Consider the following 24,390-nt stretch of genomic DNA (forward strand, 5'->3'; position numbering starts at 1 on the left):
GTGGGAAGTTAACTTTTATATAATCTATTCAAATAAGAATTATTCTTCGAAGCTTTCGACTGCTGCTTGATTCAAAGTATTGATTGTACAAACAAACTTTTCTGAAAAATAATGTTAAGAAAGACTTCGACAAAACGCCTAGGTATTTGTAGCTTACCCTCTTTAAACACCTCTTTACATCGACTTTCTTTTACAACACTGGATCAAGAACATTTCACTTTTACTTTCAACACTTCAGCTCGGGATGCAGCAACTTATACAACACTCCGATTCACAAATAAATTTACTACAGGAAGACACAACAGATCACAACAACAGTGTTTTGATGAATGACACGGTCATTGCATTGGTCCGTAACTAGGATTACTTCATATTTAACCAATGAAATTTCTCAATCTTGAAGCAGACCGGCAATAGTGTAATGTTAATAGTCCGGTCACATGTGCCACAAAATTTGGATGTAACGTACGTAGTTGAAAATATTTTGTGTACGTAGTGTAAATCACACACTATTTTGATTCGTAGTCCTCCCTTATAGTCACATTCCTTTCATTTTTAAAGCTTATACCCTCCACTTTGTGATTAATGGTTGGTATACATGATGTGGGCTTGCTCATTGGCTTACGAACAATTTAAATGTAGTGTGGGATTTGTTTTGTAGGTCCAATTGCAACGGCTTTAGCAGTAGTTTGTAACTGTTTAACTGTTAAAGAATAAGACGTATAACTTTCTGTGTTTTGGAATAACATAATAACTTTAGTAAAATACTGTTCACTAGTTTTAAAATTTAGATAATTTGTTACAGTGCTTATAACCTAAATAGGATAATTTCCAAAATGTTTACTAAATCGCAACTGGAAGCTATGAAATTTAACGAACTGAGAAGGCTTGCCAAGGAGAGGAATATTTCCCGGCGTTGGACTTGTAAGGTAAGGTAAAGTTGTCCGTGCCCGTAATTAATTAAGCACCATGCCATGAAGACGTTTTGGGTAGTTCTTGTTCTTTTATTTCAAATTCAAGCAGATCCATATACAGGTTGAGAAGTAGATTCACAAACCATTAGATATGGAATGTGTCACATATCAGAACAGATGATACAATTAATCATTGGAACAAGTCTATGTAACATAATATGAAATATACATAACATAGACATAGAACATAATGAATATGATTTACTTACTTACTTACGTACTCATGGAGCTGAGCCGTTCTTGAGGAGCCGCCAATTCTGCAGCTACTCAAGAATTTCCCAGCATTTTATGGAATCCGAAGGTTCATCACCGTGTTCACAAGAGCCCTCCACTGGTCCCTATCCTGAGCCAGATTTATCCAATCCATACCATCCCATCCTATCTCTCTAAGATCCCTTAGGTCGTTTATCCAAGGAATCAGTCCAGGACCAAGGCTTTGTGTTCATTTTCGTAACATACTGATTTTTTACGGTGAGGAGTTCTTAGCCCCACGCCCAACCCCCAAGCTGGAGGGCCACCTCTTGTCGGCTGTCTGCGACTGCTTATTCAATATATTCGCAGCTTCCCTCCAAAACTGGAGGGCGTCTCCTCCATCCGCAACCTGAGGACGCGCCATGCCCTGGTGACAGAAATTAATTCAAATGACAAACATATTAACCATTTATACAATAAAATTCCTCCAATTTATAAAAACAGTACAGTATATCCCCACCATTCTCAATCACAGCACCAGATGGAGGTAAATGGTCAGCTTCACGCTTAGGCCTCTTTACCTTCAGGGAAAGAGCCCTCTGTTCCCATTGTATAGGTCGGTCTGGACATTGTGGAGAAGTGAAAAATCCCTTGCCCTGCTGGGGATCAAAACCCAGTTCCTCGACCATTCACGCCTCTTTTCCTGCTGAGCTCTACCAGCTCTTGTAAGATAAATAGGTGGTGTAATATGTCGCAATTGTGACCTATTCATAAGTTAGTAAACAGTGAGTAATGCTTATAATAATAGTTATCAGGGAAGCAGAATACAATATTGTGTTTGCTATACTCTTCTTTGAAAGGAAAAATCAACTGATGGGTGCAAACCATGGTTGCTGCTATTGGGGGTTTTTATGGTTATTATTATTTATACAATTAGTTTGGCAGCTACTGGTCATGGAGAACTTTGGTTGCTGGAATAACTTGTGTAACATACAAAATCGAAAGTATTCACTGCTGTCTGAAGTTATAAAACCATGATTGATTGATTGATTGATTGATTTATTTCGTCACTGTAGATCATTGTACATGATATATGACAAGTCAGGTTAATTCTGAATATTAACAATTTGATATATAAGTAGATTAAAATTACAATAGTTACAATTTTTTACATTCTTATTTGTGGAGTCTGGTCACATATTTTTGTTATAAATTCTGTGATGAAAGTGTGGGTACAGCCTTTTCTTTAACTTTAACCCATAAATTAAAATAAATGCAGTCCACTGTTGTAGCTGATATACATAATGTTTATTAATTTGCTTGAGGATAATGTATGAGAAGAAACATCCAGCATCTGGGTTATTTTCCAGTACTTATGGGATGAATGCAATTACAGCATATTTTTCCGGTTTCCAAGTTCAGTATATAAACCCAAAATTGGCCAAATTTAGGTTACATGTAGTAATCTTAAAAATACACAGTTTTAGTAACAGATTAAGTAGGTTAGAACAGTTTGTTCCATTGGCTTCGGTAGAAGTGATACTGACCATTCTGGTTCTGGTACAACTGAATTACTTTATGCTCTAAATCTTGAACTCAGCTGCCATATGGTGAAATTCTGGTGTCTGATGATTAGTGATACTTGTGGATTATTGTGATGTGGATAATTAGCATTCTGTATTTAAGTTTAATCCAAAACAATCTGGCAAATCCTGACATGGCCCACACCTCAGTATTCAAAGTTTAAGTAAGTGTAACTCGGTAGACTTCTGCTTCATTCGTATTAAATCAAAATGCTTTTGATAAATACTGGATAGTAAGAAGTACAATGGTCTTGTTCTCTTTTAAGTGTTTGTTTACAGAGCATTTTCACTTTTATGATCTTGTTGGTGCTCTATTGCAGCGTGAAGCAATTGATCATCTAATGAATACTGTTCAGGATGAAAACTTGGATACGATTACTGTGAAACTTGTAGACAGCCCAGATTCAACCAGAAGTAAGGACAACACTGAACTCTTGTAAAATATAAGGTGTAATACTGTAGTGAGAAGAATTGATGTCATATAAACAAACAGTAACAACCCTTTCAACTTGGCAGTATCTCTATACAGATACTGCCAAGTTAGAAGTATGTGAAACTGAATTGTTCCAGTGGGTGATATAAAGAATTTTTTTTAATATTGAGACCATATAGGAGCTGGGATAGCATAGTAGGTATAGCAACTGCCTACAAGCTGAACGACCAAGGAATTGGATTTCAAGTCCCAGTAAGGTCAAGCATTTTCTCTATTCCGCATTGCCCAGACTGGCTCTGGGGTCCATCCAACCTGCTATCCAATGGGTACCGGGGGCTCTTTCCCTGGGAGTAAAGCAGCCGTGGTGTGAAGCTGACCACTCAACCTCTAACTAGTACCAAGGTCAAGAAAATGTGAATCTATACATCTACTCCCCCATAGTCCTTCATGCTGTAGTGCTTAATTACTTAAGAACAGGGGAAACTTTACCTCACCTTTATTGAGGCCATATAACATTGGATATAAGATGATGAATGATGAAAGGATTTGGAAAGAAGTTGCCATTGACATACTCTCCTGGCATTTGCATGGCAGGGTGAAGTCATGTATCTGTTTCCCAGCTGAGTGCCTGCAAAATGTAAGGTTATAGCTTTGTTTCTCACACAGGCCACTGAGCCATAAAGAGTGTGCAGTTGCATTTTTCTGCAAATAAGGGGAAAATTGTAATTACTGTTGCCATAGACCATTTTTTCCATCCAATTTAAAGTAGAGTTTTATAAGCAATGATTTATCACAAGTTTCCTGCAGTTATTAATACATTCCAAGTAAGAATGCGCATGTACTTTCTCCGTATGAATTTCTGACAGTCAGCATTAATCTTACAGTTTAAATTTGTGATATATATGTGATAAAAATTATTTCATTACTTTTATCATAGAAACCATATATGGAGCATATGGTGGGTCACCAAGGACCTCAGTTTGAGAAACACACTACTCTAGAGGGGGCATGTCCAACGCGTCGAACACAATCCACTCGTCAATCGCGGGATGATTTTTGCTCGATCTCATAAGCCTATAAGGAAATTATACGTGAAAAGCATGTAAATTCACTTACACTATAATATGATTATATTCATATTTTGAAGGGAAAATACGTATTAGTCATTCCTATTTTTCTGTTCTTAAGGAACAAGGTAAGTCCATACTTTCAATGTATGTTGCTTTTACAACAAACATCATGTGTCATGTCATTTTTACCAATATTTTCGCTTAAAGCGAAGTACGATGATAGGAGGGGTGGTAGATCACTGGCAGATTTGACATAAAAACGTCGATCACAACCTGTTTGAAGTTGGACATACCTGCTCTAGAGAATTATCTGTAGATAACCCTGTTTAGTAAAGTCCTTATTAAATCTGTGCATTACTTAGAATGAAAATGGAAACTGAATTTTGTTGTGCCATGTGCATGCTTTTTAAGGACTGTGTACTTAGACTGTAATCCAATCTTCTGCTTAAATATTTGTTTCACCATTTTTTCATTGCCTTTGTCATAGCCCAAAATGTAGGAATTCATAATTAGTAGGACTGGTTTCACTGTGTGTGCGCTTTAATTTTTCTTTGTTAGTGTCTTTAACGTTAGAACTTGTATTAGTTTTGGGACTTAGTCTCTGCATTGCCTAATTGGGGAAAACTCAGGATTGCTTTTGGTCAAGTTCAAATGAAAATTTAAATATTTGTTATTACTTACTACTAAATTAATATTTTTCATACAAAAATTTAATGTATTAATTAATTTATAGTAAATGCTTATTCAGTACCCTTTTTATGCATAAACAGCTACGATAAATATTTTTGCACTGAACCTCATAAATACAATTCAAACCTGTGAACCACTTAATATCCACTTGCACCAGTAGTCTCAAAAGTGAGATATCTTGAACAGATGAACAGTGGACAGTCACTAAAATGTCTGGTGAATTTACTGGCCATTTGTGAATATCTGATGATTTGTGTGTTCATGATGACAAGTTAACCATGAAATCATGTATATTTTAATGCATTTAAGCCAATGCTTAAAAACAAAAAAGATTCTCACCACTGGTGTCCAATAATTCATCCATCACAAGTGAACAAGCATACGAGGGGGTACCCAAAAGAAACCGAACTTATTTTTTTTAAAACTTATTTATTCAAATTTTAAGCACAAGCCTTCAATCCCCTTCAAAGTACTCTCCACTTACACTAATACACTTGTCTAGTCTTTTATTCCATTTTTCAAAACATTGTCTAAATTCATCTTTTGAGATGCTTGACAGTGCCTCCATCGTTTTTTCCTTTCATGTCTCTTTTCATTCAAGGAAAANAATGATATCACGGATTTTTTCAAAATTTTCATGTGTTCGGGCCGTGGAAGGACGACCAGAACGAGGTTTGTCATCAATTGACATTTCACCATTTTTGAAACGGAAAAACCACTCAAACACTTGAGTTTTCCCCATAGTATCGTCCTTGTATGCCGTTTTTAACATTTCAAGAGTTTCTGTTCCACTTTTCCCGAGCAAAAAGCAGAATTTCACCGCCGCACGCTGTTCACGAAAATCAGCCATTGCAAAAACGACGATCACACAAAACAGTTGTCACTATAAACTCTGCTGAAAGTAGTCCTTACCTTCTGAAGCAACGGTAGTCGGCTTATCGACTCAGGAATGTTAGCTCTATGTGCTCATAGCGGCAAAACGCGGTACTACAAAAGCTCTGCCCACAAAAAAAATTAGTTCGGTTTATTTTGGGTACCCCATCGTATTTCTGCAGTCCATATACACATTACTTGGCAAATTTAAAGCTACATAACATAATAAATAAGAGGAGTTTTAAAAGTAATGGTCTGTGTATAATGTGAGGTCCCACAGTCTTGGGATTTTTGCATTTCTGTGTCCTTTGCCCTTCTGCCCTGTGCCATATTCATCATTCACAACTATTGTGTGTTATTTCCTATAATCTTGCTACTGCTGGTGATAGTGTTATCCTTAACGGTGCAACAAACTTGCCAACTAACACCAGAACGCTTATAAAGTAGAGTGAACACTGCTATATGAATGGGTCATTGGAATTTACAGTGCACTTCATTAAAAGAAATGAATGTAGGTTTATGAAAGAAATATTTATGTAAAATGTTATTATAATAATTATCTTTGATCTTGCAAGCCAGTTTTCATAGTCTGAAATTTAAAATCCTCCTCTCTTTATTCCAGGTAGTTGTGAATCTGAAGTTGTGTCTTTTCCAAAGCAGTCTACAGCAGAAACTGTAAGAAAAACAAGAACAAGAAGAGGTACATTATTTAAACACCAGTATTTACTTTAATTATAAAACAGTAATCTTTTTCAAATTCCTGAGTACTGAACCCAATTTGAGACATATATGCATTGCAATATTTAGAAGTTCCTGACCCTTTATGTCTTTGAAGCAAATTTTTCTGCCTTTTCTATGGGCATTTATCCTAGTACATGCCTACACTTGATCTTATGATAGAATTGGTAACCTTTCACTTTGAGAATGGATAAATACTTTTGGGCTGTTTCATACTGCAGGCTATTAAAAATGGTTTTGCTGTGCAGGTTCTCAAAGCGTTCTGTTATGATTTCTCTGCAATTGAAGTAGTTGAATTAGGAAAACAGTGCTTGGAAGTTAAAATGGCGAAGGTGGAACCAGGTTTGTGATGTAAGAAGACTGGAGTCCTTAGAAGATGGAGGTGGAATGAATTGCATGATAACAAGAGTGTAAAAGGATATCATGTGCACTTAACAGGTGTATACAAGTTACTTATAAGAAAGGTGTAGCAGTGTGAAAGAGGGGATGGAGGTCATTTAATTCTGAAGGCATCCTATTTAGGTACAATGAACTTTACCTTTACAATAAACATAAGTATATTAAATTCTAGGCATGTGTGAAAGTGAATTCTTCAGATCGAAGCAAGGGTTTGGAAACGTTCTGAGAACGAGAATATTTTCTACCAGAACAACTTCTTCACTGTAATAACACTTTATAAGACTAGCCACTTCCTTAAAGTGCACTATTTGTCCTTTCTGATAGTAGGTCCCATTTCATTGAAACAAATTTCATAAATTATTGTACAGTATTTAAAAAATTAAATTATAGTCATATCCTTATTCAGTACATTGAACCTGAATATTGCAATACCAATTTCTGAACTTTTCCTACACCTCACTGCATTTAAAAATTGTCATTTCAGGTGTCAGGTTTTTCTTGCCTGGCTAAACCTGAATGTTGTCAAAGCAATATACTAATGTTATATTTTAGCATCCTGTTGCACTGATTTAAGTCCATGATTTATTTAAACCGTCTTGCAATGCATACACTCATTTATCTCCTTCTCTCCCTTGCACTACATGTTTCGGCATAATAATGCCATCTTCAGGTGCTTACTTATCCACTTATATACTAGTTAAGTAGTTACTATAGGATTCTGACGATGGTGTATAACACACTGATATGTTGGGATTTTGGACTTTATCCATCGTCCTGGTTTTTAAGATAACAAATAAAAACCAGGACGATGGATAAAGTCCAAAATCCCAACATCAGAATATACTAGTTGTCCAGTGTTATATATTCTCATATAGCCAAGAAGAAAACAGAAGTGCCGTGTACATACCAAGGGTAATTTGATAATCTCCAGTGCAAAACATGTTCATTGTGTTCTTCCATCAGGATTTTTTGGCCTAACAGACAGCACTGCCAGCACAGTTAAACAGCTTCTAATTTATCGCTTGGGTTGCTAATGTCCATAAATAATGCTGTGAAAGTGGAGCCAATCAAACAAAATATTTTTTGCTCTGCTTCCGCATGATTGGGAGAAATAGCAGGATCCCCAAATACCATTTAAAATCTTCATTTTCTGAAAGATTTGCTTACCATTTAATTTCTTCAAAATTTGGCCTGTAACTCTTGTTTCATATCAGGTTGAGACTCAGGCTTTCCCTCTGCAGCTGTCTGTGGAGATGCGCTTAAAATATTTCATGCTTAGAAATACTGCTTTGATTCATAAATCTAAAATCAGGTCAGTTATATCCACTTTATATTTCAATATAAAGAAACATTTTTTGCTTTTTGTAGATATTTTGCAAATTAAACTCCTATCTTATCCTTTGAATTGTTAATGTATGACTTCAGTACAGATTGAGTATACAGAAATGTATTTCAGCTGACAAGGTAAGTATATTTTCATAACACAATTCCCTTGTATCCGAATCAGTAGGTTTAAACACCAAAACTATGCCAAATGCCAGCTTCCTTTCGCTGAAGCAGTCAACTGAGGATGGTCCTAAATCTGTTGCCTGGGGTGCTTATTGCTCTTTGAAGTCAAGACATTACTATATATTCACTATTCCAACGTGTTACTAACATAGGCAGAAAGGCAGCGCCATAGCTCAGGCAGTTAGTTGCTGGCTTCCCACTGTGGTGGCCCGGGTTCGAGCCCAGGTCTGGTCAAGTGGGATTTGTGGTGGACAAAATGGGATTGGGACAGGTTTTCTCCAAGTACATCGGTTTCCCCTGCCAATCTTCATTCCATCACATCATCATAGTCACCCAGGGTAGGTACAATAGGCCAATAAGTGGCCAACGTGCCAAGTGGACCCAGCTGGACTCCACCCCCCACTGTGCGAAGTAAAAAAGAACATAGGCAGAAGATCATATCCAGGCTTTTCCCATGTATGCTGTGGGTTTTGAATCCTGATATTGGCCACAGTACTTTGTCAGGAATGACCAAGTATTGTATGCCTCCATCACAGCCTCATGTAAGTTTACAGCCTTCTCATGGATAAAGCCTAGTTTGGTGGGGATTTGTTGTTGACATAAATCCTCAATTCATGTTGTTAAATATCACCACAATCTCCATCACATCACTCCTTTGTGGTTTAATTTTCACCTTTGGGTGTGTTGATAGTTGAAAAGCCTCTGTTTCAGTTTCCTGTGCGCTTTTCAGAATAGTGTGAATGTGAAGAGCATGTGTACTGTGTGTTGCACACTCACCTCAATGCTTGTGATAGATATTTAATTTCAAATTGATATTGTAACGTGGATGGCGCAACAGGAAGTAGGGGTCATGTGAACTCTGCATTTCCACAGGTGACATCACATACCCCCACACTGTTACATTGTCACATTATGGAAATGGAAGAAATTATGGAACACCTGCTGGCAAGAATGGACGCCGATACGAAAGCTTGGCGAGAAAAAATGGCCGCAGAAACGGAAGCCATCCAAGTGGAAACAAAAGCCTGGCAAGAAGACATGGCTGCCATGCGAAAAGGGAAGGATGCCAACCAGGCAAAGGCTGACGCCGAGTGGAAAGCCTGGCGAAAAAGGATGACCGCCAGCCACAAGGAGATGGTGGCTGAAATCAAACCCGAAACGGAAATTAAGACGATGGCCTACCAAGAGATGGAGGCACGTCTGAAAGAAGAAGAGCCGAATTCACTGGACAGGAAACCTGAGGCAGCAGAAGAAGAAGAGTGCCCTGAAGTAATGCCAGTCAGAGAACCAAAGAAGAAAAGGCGTGAGGACCGAAAACTGGCTGCTTCCAGATGAATGAACAGACCCAGTGTCAGGATGTGTGCCGAAGGAAAGGACTGGCCAGAGGGACAAGCCGCCATGTGAAAGTGACACAGCAGACTAAGAAAAACGACAAGAAGATGCCCCCGCCATACAACAGTGGCACGACTCAAGAGAGACCTCCTCAGGGTGAACAAGACCCAAGAAAAGTGTCAACCATGGAAGGAACTGGTCACTGAGGGAATCAGGATGACCTGCTGCATAGAAGTGGCATGGCATAGGAGACAGGGACAGGGACAATGCTGCAGCAAGATCCCAGAAAAGACAAGCAATCCGGAAGGGATGTCGAGCACACCTGGGAGACAGCAGAAGGATAAGGAGCCGAAACTTCAAGGATCCCATTCCTAGAAGCATGAAGTCATTACACAAGGCCCTTTGACAAGCTCTCAAGTTGGAGGGCGTGAAGAGAACCAACTGGATTTCCAGTAGATTAAGAGAGGTGAGACACTGGACACTGTGGAGTGATTGACCCCCTCCGAAACGGAAAAGTGGAATAGCACATGGTGGAAGAATCGGTAACACAGAAGCACCGGCCTCCCAAGCTAGAACAAGTGAATGAGTGACAACAGAATCAACAGCTGCTGGACCATGGAGCTGCTCAGAAGGAGCGCCTTGAAGACAGGGAGCGGAGGTAGCTCCCCGAAGACAAACACCAAAGGAAAAAGAGCAGGGACATACCGTTAGGCTGTTCGGGACAAACAGCCTTAAGAAGGGAGCAATGTAATGTGGATGGTGCAACCGGAAGTTGGGGTCATGTGAACTCTGCGTTTCGCGAGTAATGTCACATACCCCCACTCCTTCCATCACTACACAATGCTTGGTAAACCCCTCCCCACTAGGCTGTGACATCACGCAACAGGGGAGTCCGTGCAGAGACTATTGCTAGGCAATCGGCAGCATTGCGCAGCAACACCTCTGTGAACGCAGTGATTACGAAACAGTGAAGCGAAGTGCGTTTTCCTCTGTCCGACTGAGGGTTTGTAAGAGTAACTGGATTACCTCAGGAGTTCAGTTGCAGTCTAGCATTCGCTGGAGTTAGTTGAGCATTAGCAGTTGGTTTCCAGCCTTCAGAGAGTAGGAGTTGAAGTCCAGCAGCTACGAGTTGTTATTGAGTTGTATCGAGTGAATGGCAGTGACTACAGCAGGAGAAGTATTTGTGACACTGCAGATGGCAGTAACTGTGAAATTGTGAATTGTGTAAGTGTAAGAGCGAGTGTACAATAAATTCGCTAAGATCCAAAATGGTGTGAAGTTATTTGTCGCGTCACGCAGCCAACACGTGACAATATAATGACAGGTACGTTTTCTATTAGATGGCACTGATTCAACTGTGCTCTTCACCCATGGTTATGGCTGCAATGAGAGTAATTAATTCCCAGTACTCTCACCAATAACATAACAGAAAACCCAAATGCATTGATCACTGGCTATGATAAACACTGAGACTGAATTATATTATATTTAAGCATCCTGTTACATTCCACACTTCTATATGTGTAATAAACTCCGTCATAAATGTAACACTTTATTGTAGTTCTTGTCCTCCTTCTTTTACACTACATGTTTTGGCCGCAACCAGCCATCATCAGGTGCATTTCACTTCACATAACTGTCACGCTGCACTCAATATTAACATTTAAACTCCAGACTTCCAGTTCATTGCTCTGTTGTCAATCAGCACCTGATATTCCAGACTCCCATTGTCGATTTTGTTGATTATGTTTAAAATCTTTATTAATATTCACATGTCGATTAGTTTAAAATTTTAAATTCTCAATTTAACTTTGATATTGAAAATTTAAATTTAGATTTAAAATCAAAATCACAGAGACACCTGCTCTATGCTTATATGTGCTGCAGCGGCTACCTCTTGCGTTCAGGACAAGTCGCATGTTATTTTGTGCAGGTTCTCTGTGTGCATGCCAGCTTTTCTTTAATATGTAGCAGTGGCACGCACACGGAGGAAATTAAGAGGATCTTATGATTGTCGGTAATGAAAAGGGAAGTTTCTATTCATGGATGGTTATGTAAAGTATAACCTTGATTAGCTATGCTTTACACTATTATAACTGCTTGTACAGCATCCAGTTTGAGCCCCCCCATTGCTGAACTAGTGTCACTATCCCCCAGTTAGAATTCAACCACCCAACTCTGCTACCAGGAGATTGAAAAGCCTTAATTTTTAGGTTATAGAGGTTGATCAGAATTGATGTACATAGTAATGTCGGAAACTGGACTGATTTTACAGATACATTTTAAATGTTGGCATTTTTACAAAAGATGTATTGGCTAATATTGATTATTTTTATGAATCTGTTTTATTCTCTATGACACAAGCCAATTTAATGTCTCTCCATTAAGAATTATTTTTTTTTCCTTGGCACTACAGCCCCAGTGGGCCTAGGCCTACCTCAATGAACTTCTCCATTCACTTCGGTAGGACTCTTTGGGAGGGTGATCAGCTCGTCGCAAGGCCTCTACCTGTACACAAACATAGAAAAACGCACACAAACATCCATGCCCTGAGTGGAATTTGAACCCACGGTCCTGGCTTCTGAGCGAGCGAAGACATTGCATGCCGTAGACCGCTCGGCTACCGTGTCGGGCCATTAAGAATCTATAGGCACTCATAATGTAAACACCAGTCATGGTTACACTGAGGTAATTTATATATTTTCCTTTTTCTTTTTTTTAGCACAAAGCAGGTTTCCAAAACCAAGAATGACGGTGTTTCAGCAAGATAAAGGTGATTCTCCTGTTTTGAAAGCTGCATCTTCACTTAAAAGTATGTTGAATATTTTAATTGATAATAATAAGGCTTTTAAGCACTAAATTCTGCACTGTCATTTGTGAGCAAATCTGCCCATATTGTTCTGGTTCCTTTGACTGTTATCATATTTCCCTCTTAAAGGATTTACCTTGGCCATTTGTCTCTTATTCATTTGTTAAAAAATTTCCCAGAGGTTAATGATGATTGCAGAATCTATCTTTCATGTTCAAGTTCACAACTTTGTGTGTATCAGTTGTATGAATCAAGTACGAGTATGTGACATTAGTTTGGAGCCATTTTCAATGCACATAAAGCTCGACTCAACAATATCAGTTTTCTCAAAAACAACCCATTGTGCAAATCAACTAAATATTACTCAGTGTGATTAATCATCATCATCATCATCAGTAATCTGTCAAGATGACAGGTCCACAGTCTCTTCCAAAACAATTCCTCCACCCAATGCGATCTAGAGCTTTCTCCTTCAAATGACAGTATCCTCTTCTGTCCCCAAGGTCATCCAGCATCTTCTTACGTCTTCTTCCTCGTCTTCTTGTCACTTCTATCCGCCCATCTATCTTTCCTTCGATAGCTTCTTTTAGAAGGCAGTTTCTGCGTAAAACATGACCAATCCAATTAGCCTTCCGTTTTCTTATTTCATGTAGGATATTCCTCTGCTCACTGACTCTAATTAACACTTCTTCATTTCTCACATAATCGGTCCAACTGATCTTCTCCATTCTTCTCCAACACCACATTTCGAAACTTTCCAGATGTTTCTGATCTACTGCCCTAAGTGTCCATGTTTCAGCCCCATACAGAGCTATGCTCCAAATGTAGCATTTCACTAGTTTCTTCCTCAAATTTAAGTCCAATTTGCTGGTAAAAAGATTCTTCTTCTTGCTAAATGCAGCTTTTGCCATGGCAATCCTGGATTTAATTTCACAAGTACACCTTCCATCATCTGTTAACAAGCTACCCAAATATTTAAAACATTTCACATTCTCCACTTGTTTTTGGTCTATCTTTATTGTGACTGGGGTTGGTTGTCTCGAAATTTTCATTACTTTTGTTTTCTCCACATTCATTTCCATGCCATAGCACCTTCCAATTTCAATTAGTCTATCAATCATGCCCTGTAGCACAGTTTCTTCCTTAGCCATTAACACAAGGTCATCTGCATATTTCACAGTTTGAATAATTTGCCCTCCTACTTTGAAGTCACCGAGCCCATCCAGAGCTTCCTTGGTAAGGCATTCGCTGTACAAGTTGAACAGAATTGGTGATAAACAGCATCCTTGTCGAACTCCTCTTCCAATCTGCACACTTCCTGTCTCCCCCCTGTCCAGTCGTACTCTAACTTTCTGATCCATGTACAATTTGCTAATCAATCTTCTTTCATGCCAATCGATACCTGTTTCTTTCAGGATCTGCATTAATTTGGTCCAGTTTACCCGGTCAAATGCCTTCTGCCAGTCTATGAAGCAAACACACAGTTCTTCATCTATCTCCAAAGTTCGTTCCGCTATAATTCTCATCATCCCAATTGCATCCCTGGTTCCTTTTCCTCTTCTAAATCCAAACTGATCTTCTCCAAGTACATCCTCTATTTTCCTTTCAATTCTTCTTTTAAGTATCTTTGCTATTATCTTTGCTGTATGTGCAATAAGACTTATTGTGCGATGGTCGCTGCATTTTGTAGCTTTTGTCTTTTTCTTTAAGGCAATCATTGTAACTTCTGTAAAGTCCTTGGGCCACTCTCCACTTTCATATATGGTGTTCATTAGTTTTGTCAGTGTTTTCAAACCACCTTCTCCCAGTAACTTGAGCACATCTCCAGGTACATCATCATCTCCTGTAGCCTTTCCCTTCCTCATTTCCTTGATAGCTTTTTCCACCTCACTTTGTAAAATATATGGTCCTTTCTCGTCTGTATCTACTTCTTCTTCCGGTTCAACTTCTAAGGTTTCTGGCCGATTAGGTCGATCATATAGTTCTGAAATATAATTTTCCCAAATTTTCAGCACTTGCCTCTGATCTACTATTCTATTCCCCTGGGAGTCTTCGATGCCAACATTTTGAATCCCATGATTCTCTTTCCATCCTAGTTCTTTTGTCTTCATGTACATCAAATCATAACGGCCTGTTCTTTGAAATTCCATAATCTCATTACATATCTTCTCAAGATATTCCTTTTTGGCCCTGTCCGTGGCTCTTTTCAATTCATTCCTCAGTCTCCTGTATTTCCTCCTGCCTTCTTCATTGTTGACATTCTTCCATTTCCTTCGCTCCTCCATTTTACTCATCATCTCCTGTGTAACCCATGGTTTTCTTGCTATCTTCTCAACTTTACCTACCAAATCACTGATAGTATCTAACATGCATTCTTTTATATCGTTCCACTGCGCTTCAGCATTTCCGCTTTCACCTTCAATTGCACCGAGTTTCTCTTCTAGAGTCTCTTGCACGCTTTGTCTTTGAGCATATAACTTCTCCAAATCCCATCTGGGTCTGCGCTTTCGAAATCCTATAATTTTCTTCAACCTGGTTCGGAACTTGGCAACCAGCAAGTTGTGGTCAGAGTCAATGTCTGCCCCAGGAAGCGTCTTCACATCCTTCACACTGTTTCTGAATCGATGTTTCACAAGGATGTAGTCCAGCTGATGCCTCTTCCAATCCCCAGGTGCCTTCCATGTGTAAATTCTTCTCTTTGGCTTCTTGAACCAAGTGTTGGTAACAATCAATCCATTTCGTTCACAAAAGTCAATAAGCATTTGACCTCTGTGATTCCGTCTTCCTAGTCCATGTGATCCAACAATATTCTGATATGGTTCATCTCCAACAATGCTGTTCCAGTCTCCCAATATGATGCTGTTTGTGTCTCCTCTTCCATCTTCCTGAAGAATTTCTTCAATTGTGTCATACACTTTTTCCACTTCATCATCTTCATACTCTGATGTTGGCATGTACACTTGTATAATCAGTATATCTACCGGTTCCGCCTTTAACTTCAGAGCAATAATTCTGTCATTACAAGCAATCTTCTTAACAACACTCCTCACTACACTTTTATGCACCACTATTGCCACACCTCTTTCAACCCGTTCACCTCCGGAATAATACACTGTATAATCACCGCTTCTTATTTCACCTTGTCCTTTCCACCGCACTTCGCTGACACCTAGAACAGACACTTCATTCTTCTGCATTTCCGTTTTCAAATTCTCCAGTTTTCCTGCTTGATTCAAGGTCCTGACATTCCATGTTCCAATCTTGTATCCATGCTGTTTCTTCTGATCTTCGCACTTTTTCTTGTTGTAACGCCTGCATGACATTTCCTCTAGAAACACTCCCCCCCGGAGATCTGTGATTAATATAGTGACATAATGGGTGTTTAACAAAATACAAGGAAAAATAGTTTATAACTGTGCAGTATGAGGTATTCAGAGTGATTAGTTTTTGAACAGTAGTTATGTAAATGGCAAAGTAAGATTTCCATCAGCACAACAAACGTTATACAATCAATCAATACACAGACTGAGTTTTTATTTTCCTACTGCTACATGTTTTGGTCCTCATGGAACCCTCATCAAACAGTAATTATGAGTATTATTCAGGAAGTTAATTGAACTCCCAGTATGGATCCATATTTAGTGCAACACGATCATCTTACACAATTAAGAGCAGATTAGAATATAGCAAATTATAATATTAACCTTCTCAATATTAAGCTTATACAGGATGTCCCAAGAGAAATGTGCCAGACTTTGGGAGGGTGTTCCTTATGTTAAAGTATGCCGATATAACCCAAAACACCTATGTCCAAAGTTGAACGGTTACAGACATAATGGCCAGAGAAGTGTGAAACTTTGACAGTTGTCACACACTTTTTGATTACCAAATACATATTAAAACTGGCAAGAATATGTGGTTTCTGTAATGTTAACACTGTATGTAACATCAAACTAACTTGTGAGTGATGTGAAGCCATTAAATTGAACTACAAAAACCTCGCACGCCATGTCATAGTTGCCCTTAGGTTTCCAAGAACTATACATGACACATGACTGGCAAGCGCTGACGTAACATGGTTGACGGCGCATTCTGGTATAAGCCGACAACATAACTACTAAATTGTTGTGAAACAGAAAAGGTCCGATCAACCTGTTCCCAAGCACACCACACCATACATTCACAGAAAATCTCTTGGAATTTCGTTTCCATTATCTCATGTGGATTATTATGGGACCACGTATGCACATTTCGTAAATTATTTACACTGTCCCAGGTAAAAGATGCCTCATCACTGAATAAAATGACACTTAACAGTTCGGGATTAGCTTTTATCCTGTGGAAGAAATCCATACGCTGAGCATGGTCGCCTGGTTCCAAATGTTGTACCCTTTGATCATTGTAAGGATACAGCTCTTCATCATGTAAAGTTCACCACACCTGCATACGTGATACGCCAATGAGAGAGGCAATTCTACGAGTGGACAGACGCGGACTTCTCTGAACCATCTCAAGAATGTTCTCTCGTGTGTTTCTCATTCGTACATCCTCCCTTTCAGAGTGCACAGAAACACTCGGAAGAGAACCAGTATTCGCGTAAATACACTTTGAGATGGAATCCTTTGATCGGGAAAACGCCTTTGGTATTCTTCAACAGCAGCACATGCATTGCCACCGCAAAATCCATACACAAAATGCATATTACAATATTCCACGTGTGAAAACACAAAAGCCATTTCAGCAACTCCGCACAACTAATTTATCAACCATTCACAACGCGGCCGCAACGTACCCTGAAGGTACCACATAAGCTTACAGCTAGTGTGAATCACCACACTCAAGGACAAACACAGATAAGACTTGTCAGATGACAGGTACAGTGCGTGCACCCGCCAGAAGACCACGCTTTTCTTGGGCCATTATCTCCGTAACCGTTCAACTTTGGACATGGGTGTTTTGGGTTATATCGGCATACTTTAACATAAGGAACACCCTCCCAAAGTCTGGCACATTCCTCCTTGGACACCCTGTAGACGTAAAAAGAATTGAATTAAAAATATATTAAAATATTAACATATTACAAATTTTTGCACATAATGTTTATCAAAAGCGAACATTATGTTGGTAAGATGTTATATTATGAAATAAAGCCTTGGGAATGAAATTAGAAGTTACACAATTAAAACCTGAAATATTTAAGTTATTAGAATAATTGCTAAGATTATGGGATATGATATTAAAATTTCCTCATGTGTTCATAGTTTTTGTGTTGCGTGAATAATTGTGGAGAGCTATATTGTTGAACATCACTCAGGGTGGAAGTTGTTACGCCTGAGGTTATAGGGTAGTAAAAGTTTTATGGATATTACTACGTAGCCTGTTACTGCATGTTGATACTTATGCATTATGCGTCACTGGGCAAAGACATAAAAATATTGCTATTGTTGATATGTGTGTGCATCCTTTCTGTATGGGCATTGTATGTTGTAGCTTGGTTCAACATGGACTCTTTGTTGTGTTGACAGAAACCTTACTTTGCCATTTTCTTATGACACACAATAGTGTCACATGTTCAGAACCCAGAAGAGATACTTCCATGGAAACGGTAGAATAGACCGTTGCATAGGAAATAACAGCGGTATTGTAATTCTAGCAGGAGTCTCCACGGTTACAACAGAAGATTCAGTGCATAGCAATGGCCGCAGATATGTAAGAAGGCAATACATTCGATAAGACAGTCTGGAAATAGCCGCCGAAGGACACAGTCTTGGGATGGCCACTGCCGACAACAGTTGAGATCTAGCCTTCATACAGCACAGTTGGAATCTAGTCACCAGAAGTCAAGTGATACCACAGGCGATAATAACTGTATGGTGTGTAAGAGTGAATGTCCAATAAAGATTCGCTGAATCCGAGACCCACGCGATTTTATTTGTCACGTGACATACCCAGCATGTGACAACTGGTGTTAGAAGCGGGATCAGTTCGGATTAGTTGGATCGAATTTGAAAGATTGGACTTACACACGTGACTGAAGGATCGAACTTAAATACAAAAACAACAACAAAAAATGGAGTCAGGACAAATAGTGGCACTCCTGCTGGCCATGCGAGAAGAAATGAGACCTGGCCAAGAAGAAGCAAAAAGCAACCAGGCAAAGGTGGACGCCAGACATGAACAAATGATGGCCGATTGGAAAGCCTGGCGAGAAGAGATGGCGGTATCATGAGACAAAAGGGTAAATGACAAACACAAAGATACGTTGGCCTGCCAAGAGATGGAGGCGGCATGTCCAGAAGAAAAAGGGCTGACCTCAGTGGAAACGAAACCTGAGGAGGATTCAACGCGGAAAAATCGTGAACCCCAGAAGAAATTGGCCGTCACCCACAGAGGGACGAGCCACCGTGCAACAGTAGCATGGCAAAAGCTGGAGAACGACAAGAAAATGTCCCGTTGCACAGCAGTGGCATGACGCAAGAGAGACATCGTAAAGTCATACATTGCCCAGGAGAAGTGTCACCCATGGAGAGAACTGGTCGCTTCTAGGACTAGGACAACCCAACGTGCAAGAGTGGCATGGGGCAAGGATAATGCCACCAGGAAAGTTCGTGGCGGTGACAATGTGGCATGCGGAACACGGAAGCGACAGACATTCGGGAGGAAGTGCCAGCCAAAACAGGAGCACATAAATGGGTCGAGGAACAGAGAGCCGAGGCAGCAGCCACAAAGCAAGAGGGAATTCAACAAGACCCTCAGGAACACCCCAGGGCTGGAGATTGGGAAATGAGCAGCAGAGATTTCTAGCAGGTTACAGGAAACCGTGGATTGGACACTGTGGAGGTGTCAAGCCCCTCCCAAACGAAAAAAAGGAAACGGCCTGTACAGAAGGAACCGGTAGTAGAAGCACTGGCCTCCCTAGCAAGAATGAATGAGGGATGGATGAAAGTAACGAATGAATGTGAAGCAACGGATCGACGGATGCTGGGCCATGCAAGTGCTCAGGGCGAGCACCACTGAAGAAAGGGTGGATTTGATAGAAGGAACACCCCATAGATGTTGCCAACAGAACACCAATGAACACCTGAAAGAAAGGAATACAGTTAGGCTGTTCAGGGACGAACAACCTTTAGAAGGGAGCAGTGTCACATGTTCGGAACCCAGAAGAGATACTTCCATGGAAATGGTAGAATAGACCGTTGCATTGGAAATAACAGCGGTATTGTAATTCTAACAGGAGTCTCCACGGTTACAACAGAAGATTCAGTGCATAGCAACGGCCGCAGATATGTAAGAAGGCAATACATTCGATAAGACAGTCTGGAAATAGCCGCCGAAGGACACAGTCTTGGGATAGCCGCCGCCAACGGCAGTTGAGATCTAGCCTTCATACAACACAGTTGGAACCTAGTCTCCAGAAGTCAGGTGATAATAACTGTATGGTGTGTAAGAGTGAATGTCCAATAAAGATTCGCTGAATCCGAGACCCACATGAATTTATTTGTTGCGTGACATACCCAACACATGACAATAGGATGCATACTTTGAAAATAGTGGTTATGTATCTGTATTTAAGGACTGTGAGATATAAAATACCAAGGAACACGCTTCAAAATTCAGGGAAACTGCAAGTTTGTCTTATAATGAGGGCTTTATTATAGCAATAAAGACCATTTGAACCATAAGTTTTTAATGTTTTGTATATATGATATACTATATATATGGAAAACCAGTTCATAAAGTGGTCTGTTTTCCTGTAAATTTTTGCATCAACTGTAGTTGCAGTTTTTCTTTGGAAGTTACCTGTGGATAGCAGCCTAAAGGTCCAATTAATTCATCTTTCTTTCCATCCTTATGTAGGAAGATCACATTCCAGAGCATAACTGTGAGTAGCTTACCGCCTCCAAGTTTACCCCACTAACAAATATATATCAGAAGACATTCTCTTATTTTCTCTTCAGTCCAGCTGCTTGTTTTGTTGTGTATTATGTAACTGGTCTAGTTAAATTCTCATTTATGGAGGCACTATATTCTATCTTCCCCTCTGTGTCACACAGGTTTCCTCTCGTAGGCTTCCAGTGACCTAGGCTGGACAGTGATATAACATAATAATTATTCAGACACTTGTTTAAGGTTTGTGCTCCCATCAGGCATCTACTGGACTTCCTCTGTGATCCAGTGGTCAGAGTTCCTGGCATTACCAGATTTTCTGAGAAGTAGTGGGTCTGGAATGGGGTCCACTCAGCCTCTTGAGGATAATAGAGGGGCTATTTCAAGGAAATAGTGGCTCTGTTCTAGAAAACCGAGATTAATGGCCGTGGGGATCCGTTGCACTGACCACATCACACCCTCTATCCACAAAAGTTGGCACTGACTTCACTGACAAGTGCTAGTCTCTCGGTCGGTATAGTTCACTTGCGGATTGCAGGCCATGGACTTTGTTTTGTTTTTGTTCAGGCATCTACTGTGTTTTGGCTGGTGCAAAATGCAAAATCTTGAAAACCCATGATTGTGGGAGCAGAAGGGAAGAGCTTAAACTTGAATGTGAACCTAATAATACTATAGTATATCTCTTTGAAATCAGCAGCTTGTCATAAAACGAAATAGAAAGGCAGTATGGATTAACTTCTTTATCTTTGTTGAAATTAAGGACAATACAGTATCTGTTTCATGGTCTTGGTTTGTGTGACTAATGTAACGAGATGAGTCCTGTGCTGCCAGTGTAATATCATAGGCATGGGAACCACAGATGGTTTTACTTCTGCCCACACATTGTAGGGAGGGTTATTTTCACTATGAATGTGATAACAGAAATATGTTCATTTGAGTGGGTTGGGAAATTAGACAGTTATCATTTCATGTACATTTTGTGTGCCACTACTATAACGTACACCCCGTTGCATTGAGGCATTATCCTTATTATTAAAGCATCCATCAATAATGCAACAATATTTTTTTAAAATATAAACAATATATAAATTATGTTTCTCACTAAAAGTGCAACTTTAATACTTTATATTGTTGTTGAAATCATAAAATGTCATTAAGACACTAAAAGTATAACTTATGCACTTAAAAGTGATCATCATATCACTAAACTGTCTTTAGTTTTACATATGTTTCATCTCACTTTACAACATGTTTCAGCCACACTTTGGTTGTCATCAGGCAATTTCCCTTTTGTTTTGGGGGAGACCACTGCACTGTTCACTTGTCTGTCGTTATTGTTTAGTTTTTCATCTCACAGCTAGAATGCTGCCATTGTACTCTTTTGCGGCCGTCTCTCTTCATGATTTTTATCATGTTGTTCTCATACATATCAAATGTTACAATTCTGTGTACTTATGTTTTTGTGTGTCGTATTTCTCCCATGTATATGTTACTAGTGTGGTCTTCTTGTATACTATACATAATGTAGTTGTTCCTGCTTATATATACATCTTCCTAGGTAGCATATCTAGTGCTAGTCTAGTGCATATGAACGACGTACACATCGAGGCACGCAATCCAATATTTCAGACAGTGTATGAACTTTGCTATACATAGCTCACACATGTTTCCAACTACACTGTTGTAGATATAATGACAGTCAGCAATGCAAATTTGAACTTTCTGCTTGGTAGATCGTTTAGTTACTTTTGAGTGTGACACGAAAGTGCTGATTTCTTGATAGCTGTCCTGGGTTCAAGCTTTTGTAAGTAGACATGAAAAGTCTTAGCAAGAAGATGCATGTGAGTGATGAGGTGTTATATGAACTGTTGCAAGAGAATGACTATAGTGATATTTCTGAGAGTGAACATAGTAGTGGCAGTGAAATAAATGTGAAAATGTTGTCATGTGGTGAGCAGAGTGTCACTTCTGTTGAAGAAGAAAATGTCAGTGACATAAAGGTAAAGTCAGGTGCCATTTACTGGCAAGCCTGCCATAAATGTTGATTTAAGACCCCAGTAAACCCCTGGAATATTTTAGTTGTTTTGCACATGAGAAATTGTGGAAATAATAACCAGAGAAACAAATCAGTATGCCAAAAACAAATTTAACATGACGCGCCTAATCTAAACCTAAGATCTAGGACCCATCACTGGAAGGAGATGAACAGAAATGAAATAATGAAGTTGCTGGCATTCTTTCTGTTACAAGGACTTCACCAGAAACTGATTAATAGGAACTATTTTCCCTGGAGGACCTGTTCAATGAGACAAATTTTCACCTTCTACTCAAGTTTCTTCATTTTTTTAGAATGAAATGGGTCAACATCATGAAAAAATGTACAACTGTGAAAACTGTAGGGTGGCCCTGTGTGCTGCACTGTTTCCAAGGTTACCATATGTCAGCCGATGTCTAAAGATGTGAAAGGGGGTTGAGGTTCAACAAGTGGCTAAGAAGTGTCCGAATGTGAGATTTTAGTGGCTAAGGAGGAGGCCAGTATTATAAGGACATTCATAGGGTGTGCCACTGGAGTTGTAACAGTGTTTCTGAAGGTATAATTGTTTTAGTGATGATTTCATAGACTGCACAAGATAATGGTTTGCAGTCGATATTTGGAAGAACAAATAGTTTTCGTCACACAGTTCATTCATTCACAACAACCTAGAGCTTGCAAAGGTCGTACAAATTCAGCCCACACAGCAATAAGGACATCTGTTATCAATGAGGCAGTCAGAACTGTAGTAGGTCATAGTGAAATGTTGCAGTGTTTAGGCTGAAGGTGGTTTTGTCACTCAGCTTCTGTGATCGTGTTTCATCTCTAAACACCAGACCCCAATCAGGATTGCATATACTGAGTGTGCATGTGTCAGACATGCCTTTATAGTCACTCATTGGGAACTGAAATACTTCAGTGGCGACAGTGGTGTACTTCTTGAGAATAAAGCCAAAACTACAGAGTTTTACTACATATTGTGACATGCTGAGCTATGGATGACGCCCCTCCCCCACCCCCCACCAGCCGTGATGCGCCGAGTGAAGCCGAAGCGAGCCGATGTTAGCCGAGTCCTAGCATCCTGGTCGCTAGGCAACGCGAGTCAACAGCGGTGACATCACGAAGTAGTAACAGCGGTTACTTCCGCTAGCGTTACTAGCAACACAGCGCCAGGCAACAAGGGTGCCTATTACGTGGCCGTTTTCCGTATTGTCCGATCGAGGCTACATGCGGCGCAGCGAAGGCTATTCACAGTCAGTCCTGGAGCTACCTATGAGTCAGTCCTCGAGCTACCTCCAAGTTAGTTCCGAGTTAGCCAGCAACTAGTCAGTTGTCTTGTGGCATTTGGAGTGTACTAATTGTGATACTGCAGATAGCAGTAAGCGTAAATCTGTAATTTGGGTGATTGTAAGTGCGAATGTGAAATAAAATTCGCTACATCAAATACCTCGTGAAGTTATTTGTCGCGATATACGCCCGATACGCGACAACTGGTGTCAGAAGTGGGATTAGAACTTACACATGTGACCGACGAGATTCGATCTCAAGACACGTGACAATTTGGTGTCAGAATTTTCTCGAGCTTAAATACGCCACAGAGAATTTTACTGCTACAAAATGGAGAAACAAGAGTTGCAACGAATAATGGAAATGCTGAAAGAGTTAAATGTTGACAAAGAAGAGATGGAGGAAAAGAGGAGGAAAGAGAAGGAAGAGATGGAGGAAAATAGGAAGAGAGACAAAGAAGATTTAATGGCGAAGTTAGACTCCTGGGGAGAAAAGTTGGATGCAGAAACAAGAGCTATCCAAGCGGAGACGAGAGCCATCCAAGAAAGGACGGCCGCCATGCGAGAGAAGAGGTTGCAAGCC

At 39.8% G+C, this 24,390-nt stretch overlaps 1 protein-coding gene across 1 annotated transcript in view; it reads left to right on the forward strand.

Moving 5' to 3' along the window:
* The first annotated feature begins 429 nt into the window (after positions 1-429).
* LOC111866594 overlaps positions 430-24,390 on the forward strand; it is a 56,487-nt gene continuing 32,526 nt past the window's right edge. Inside the window, exons 1-5 of the mRNA XM_023855701.2 lie at positions 430-465; positions 806-929; positions 3,070-3,163; positions 6,438-6,515; positions 12,516-12,605. Of these exons, the coding sequence (XP_023711469.1) occupies positions 837-929; positions 3,070-3,163; positions 6,438-6,515; positions 12,516-12,605 (355 nt within the window). The 5' untranslated portion in view covers positions 430-465; positions 806-836. The remainder of the gene's footprint in view (positions 466-805; positions 930-3,069; positions 3,164-6,437; positions 6,516-12,515; positions 12,606-24,390) is intronic.

This window comes from Cryptotermes secundus, unplaced genomic scaffold (assembly GCF_002891405.2).
Source record: "Cryptotermes secundus unplaced genomic scaffold, Csec_1.0 scaffold1232, whole genome shotgun sequence".
NCBI classification, from domain to species: domain Eukaryota; kingdom Metazoa; phylum Arthropoda; class Insecta; order Blattodea; family Kalotermitidae; genus Cryptotermes; species Cryptotermes secundus.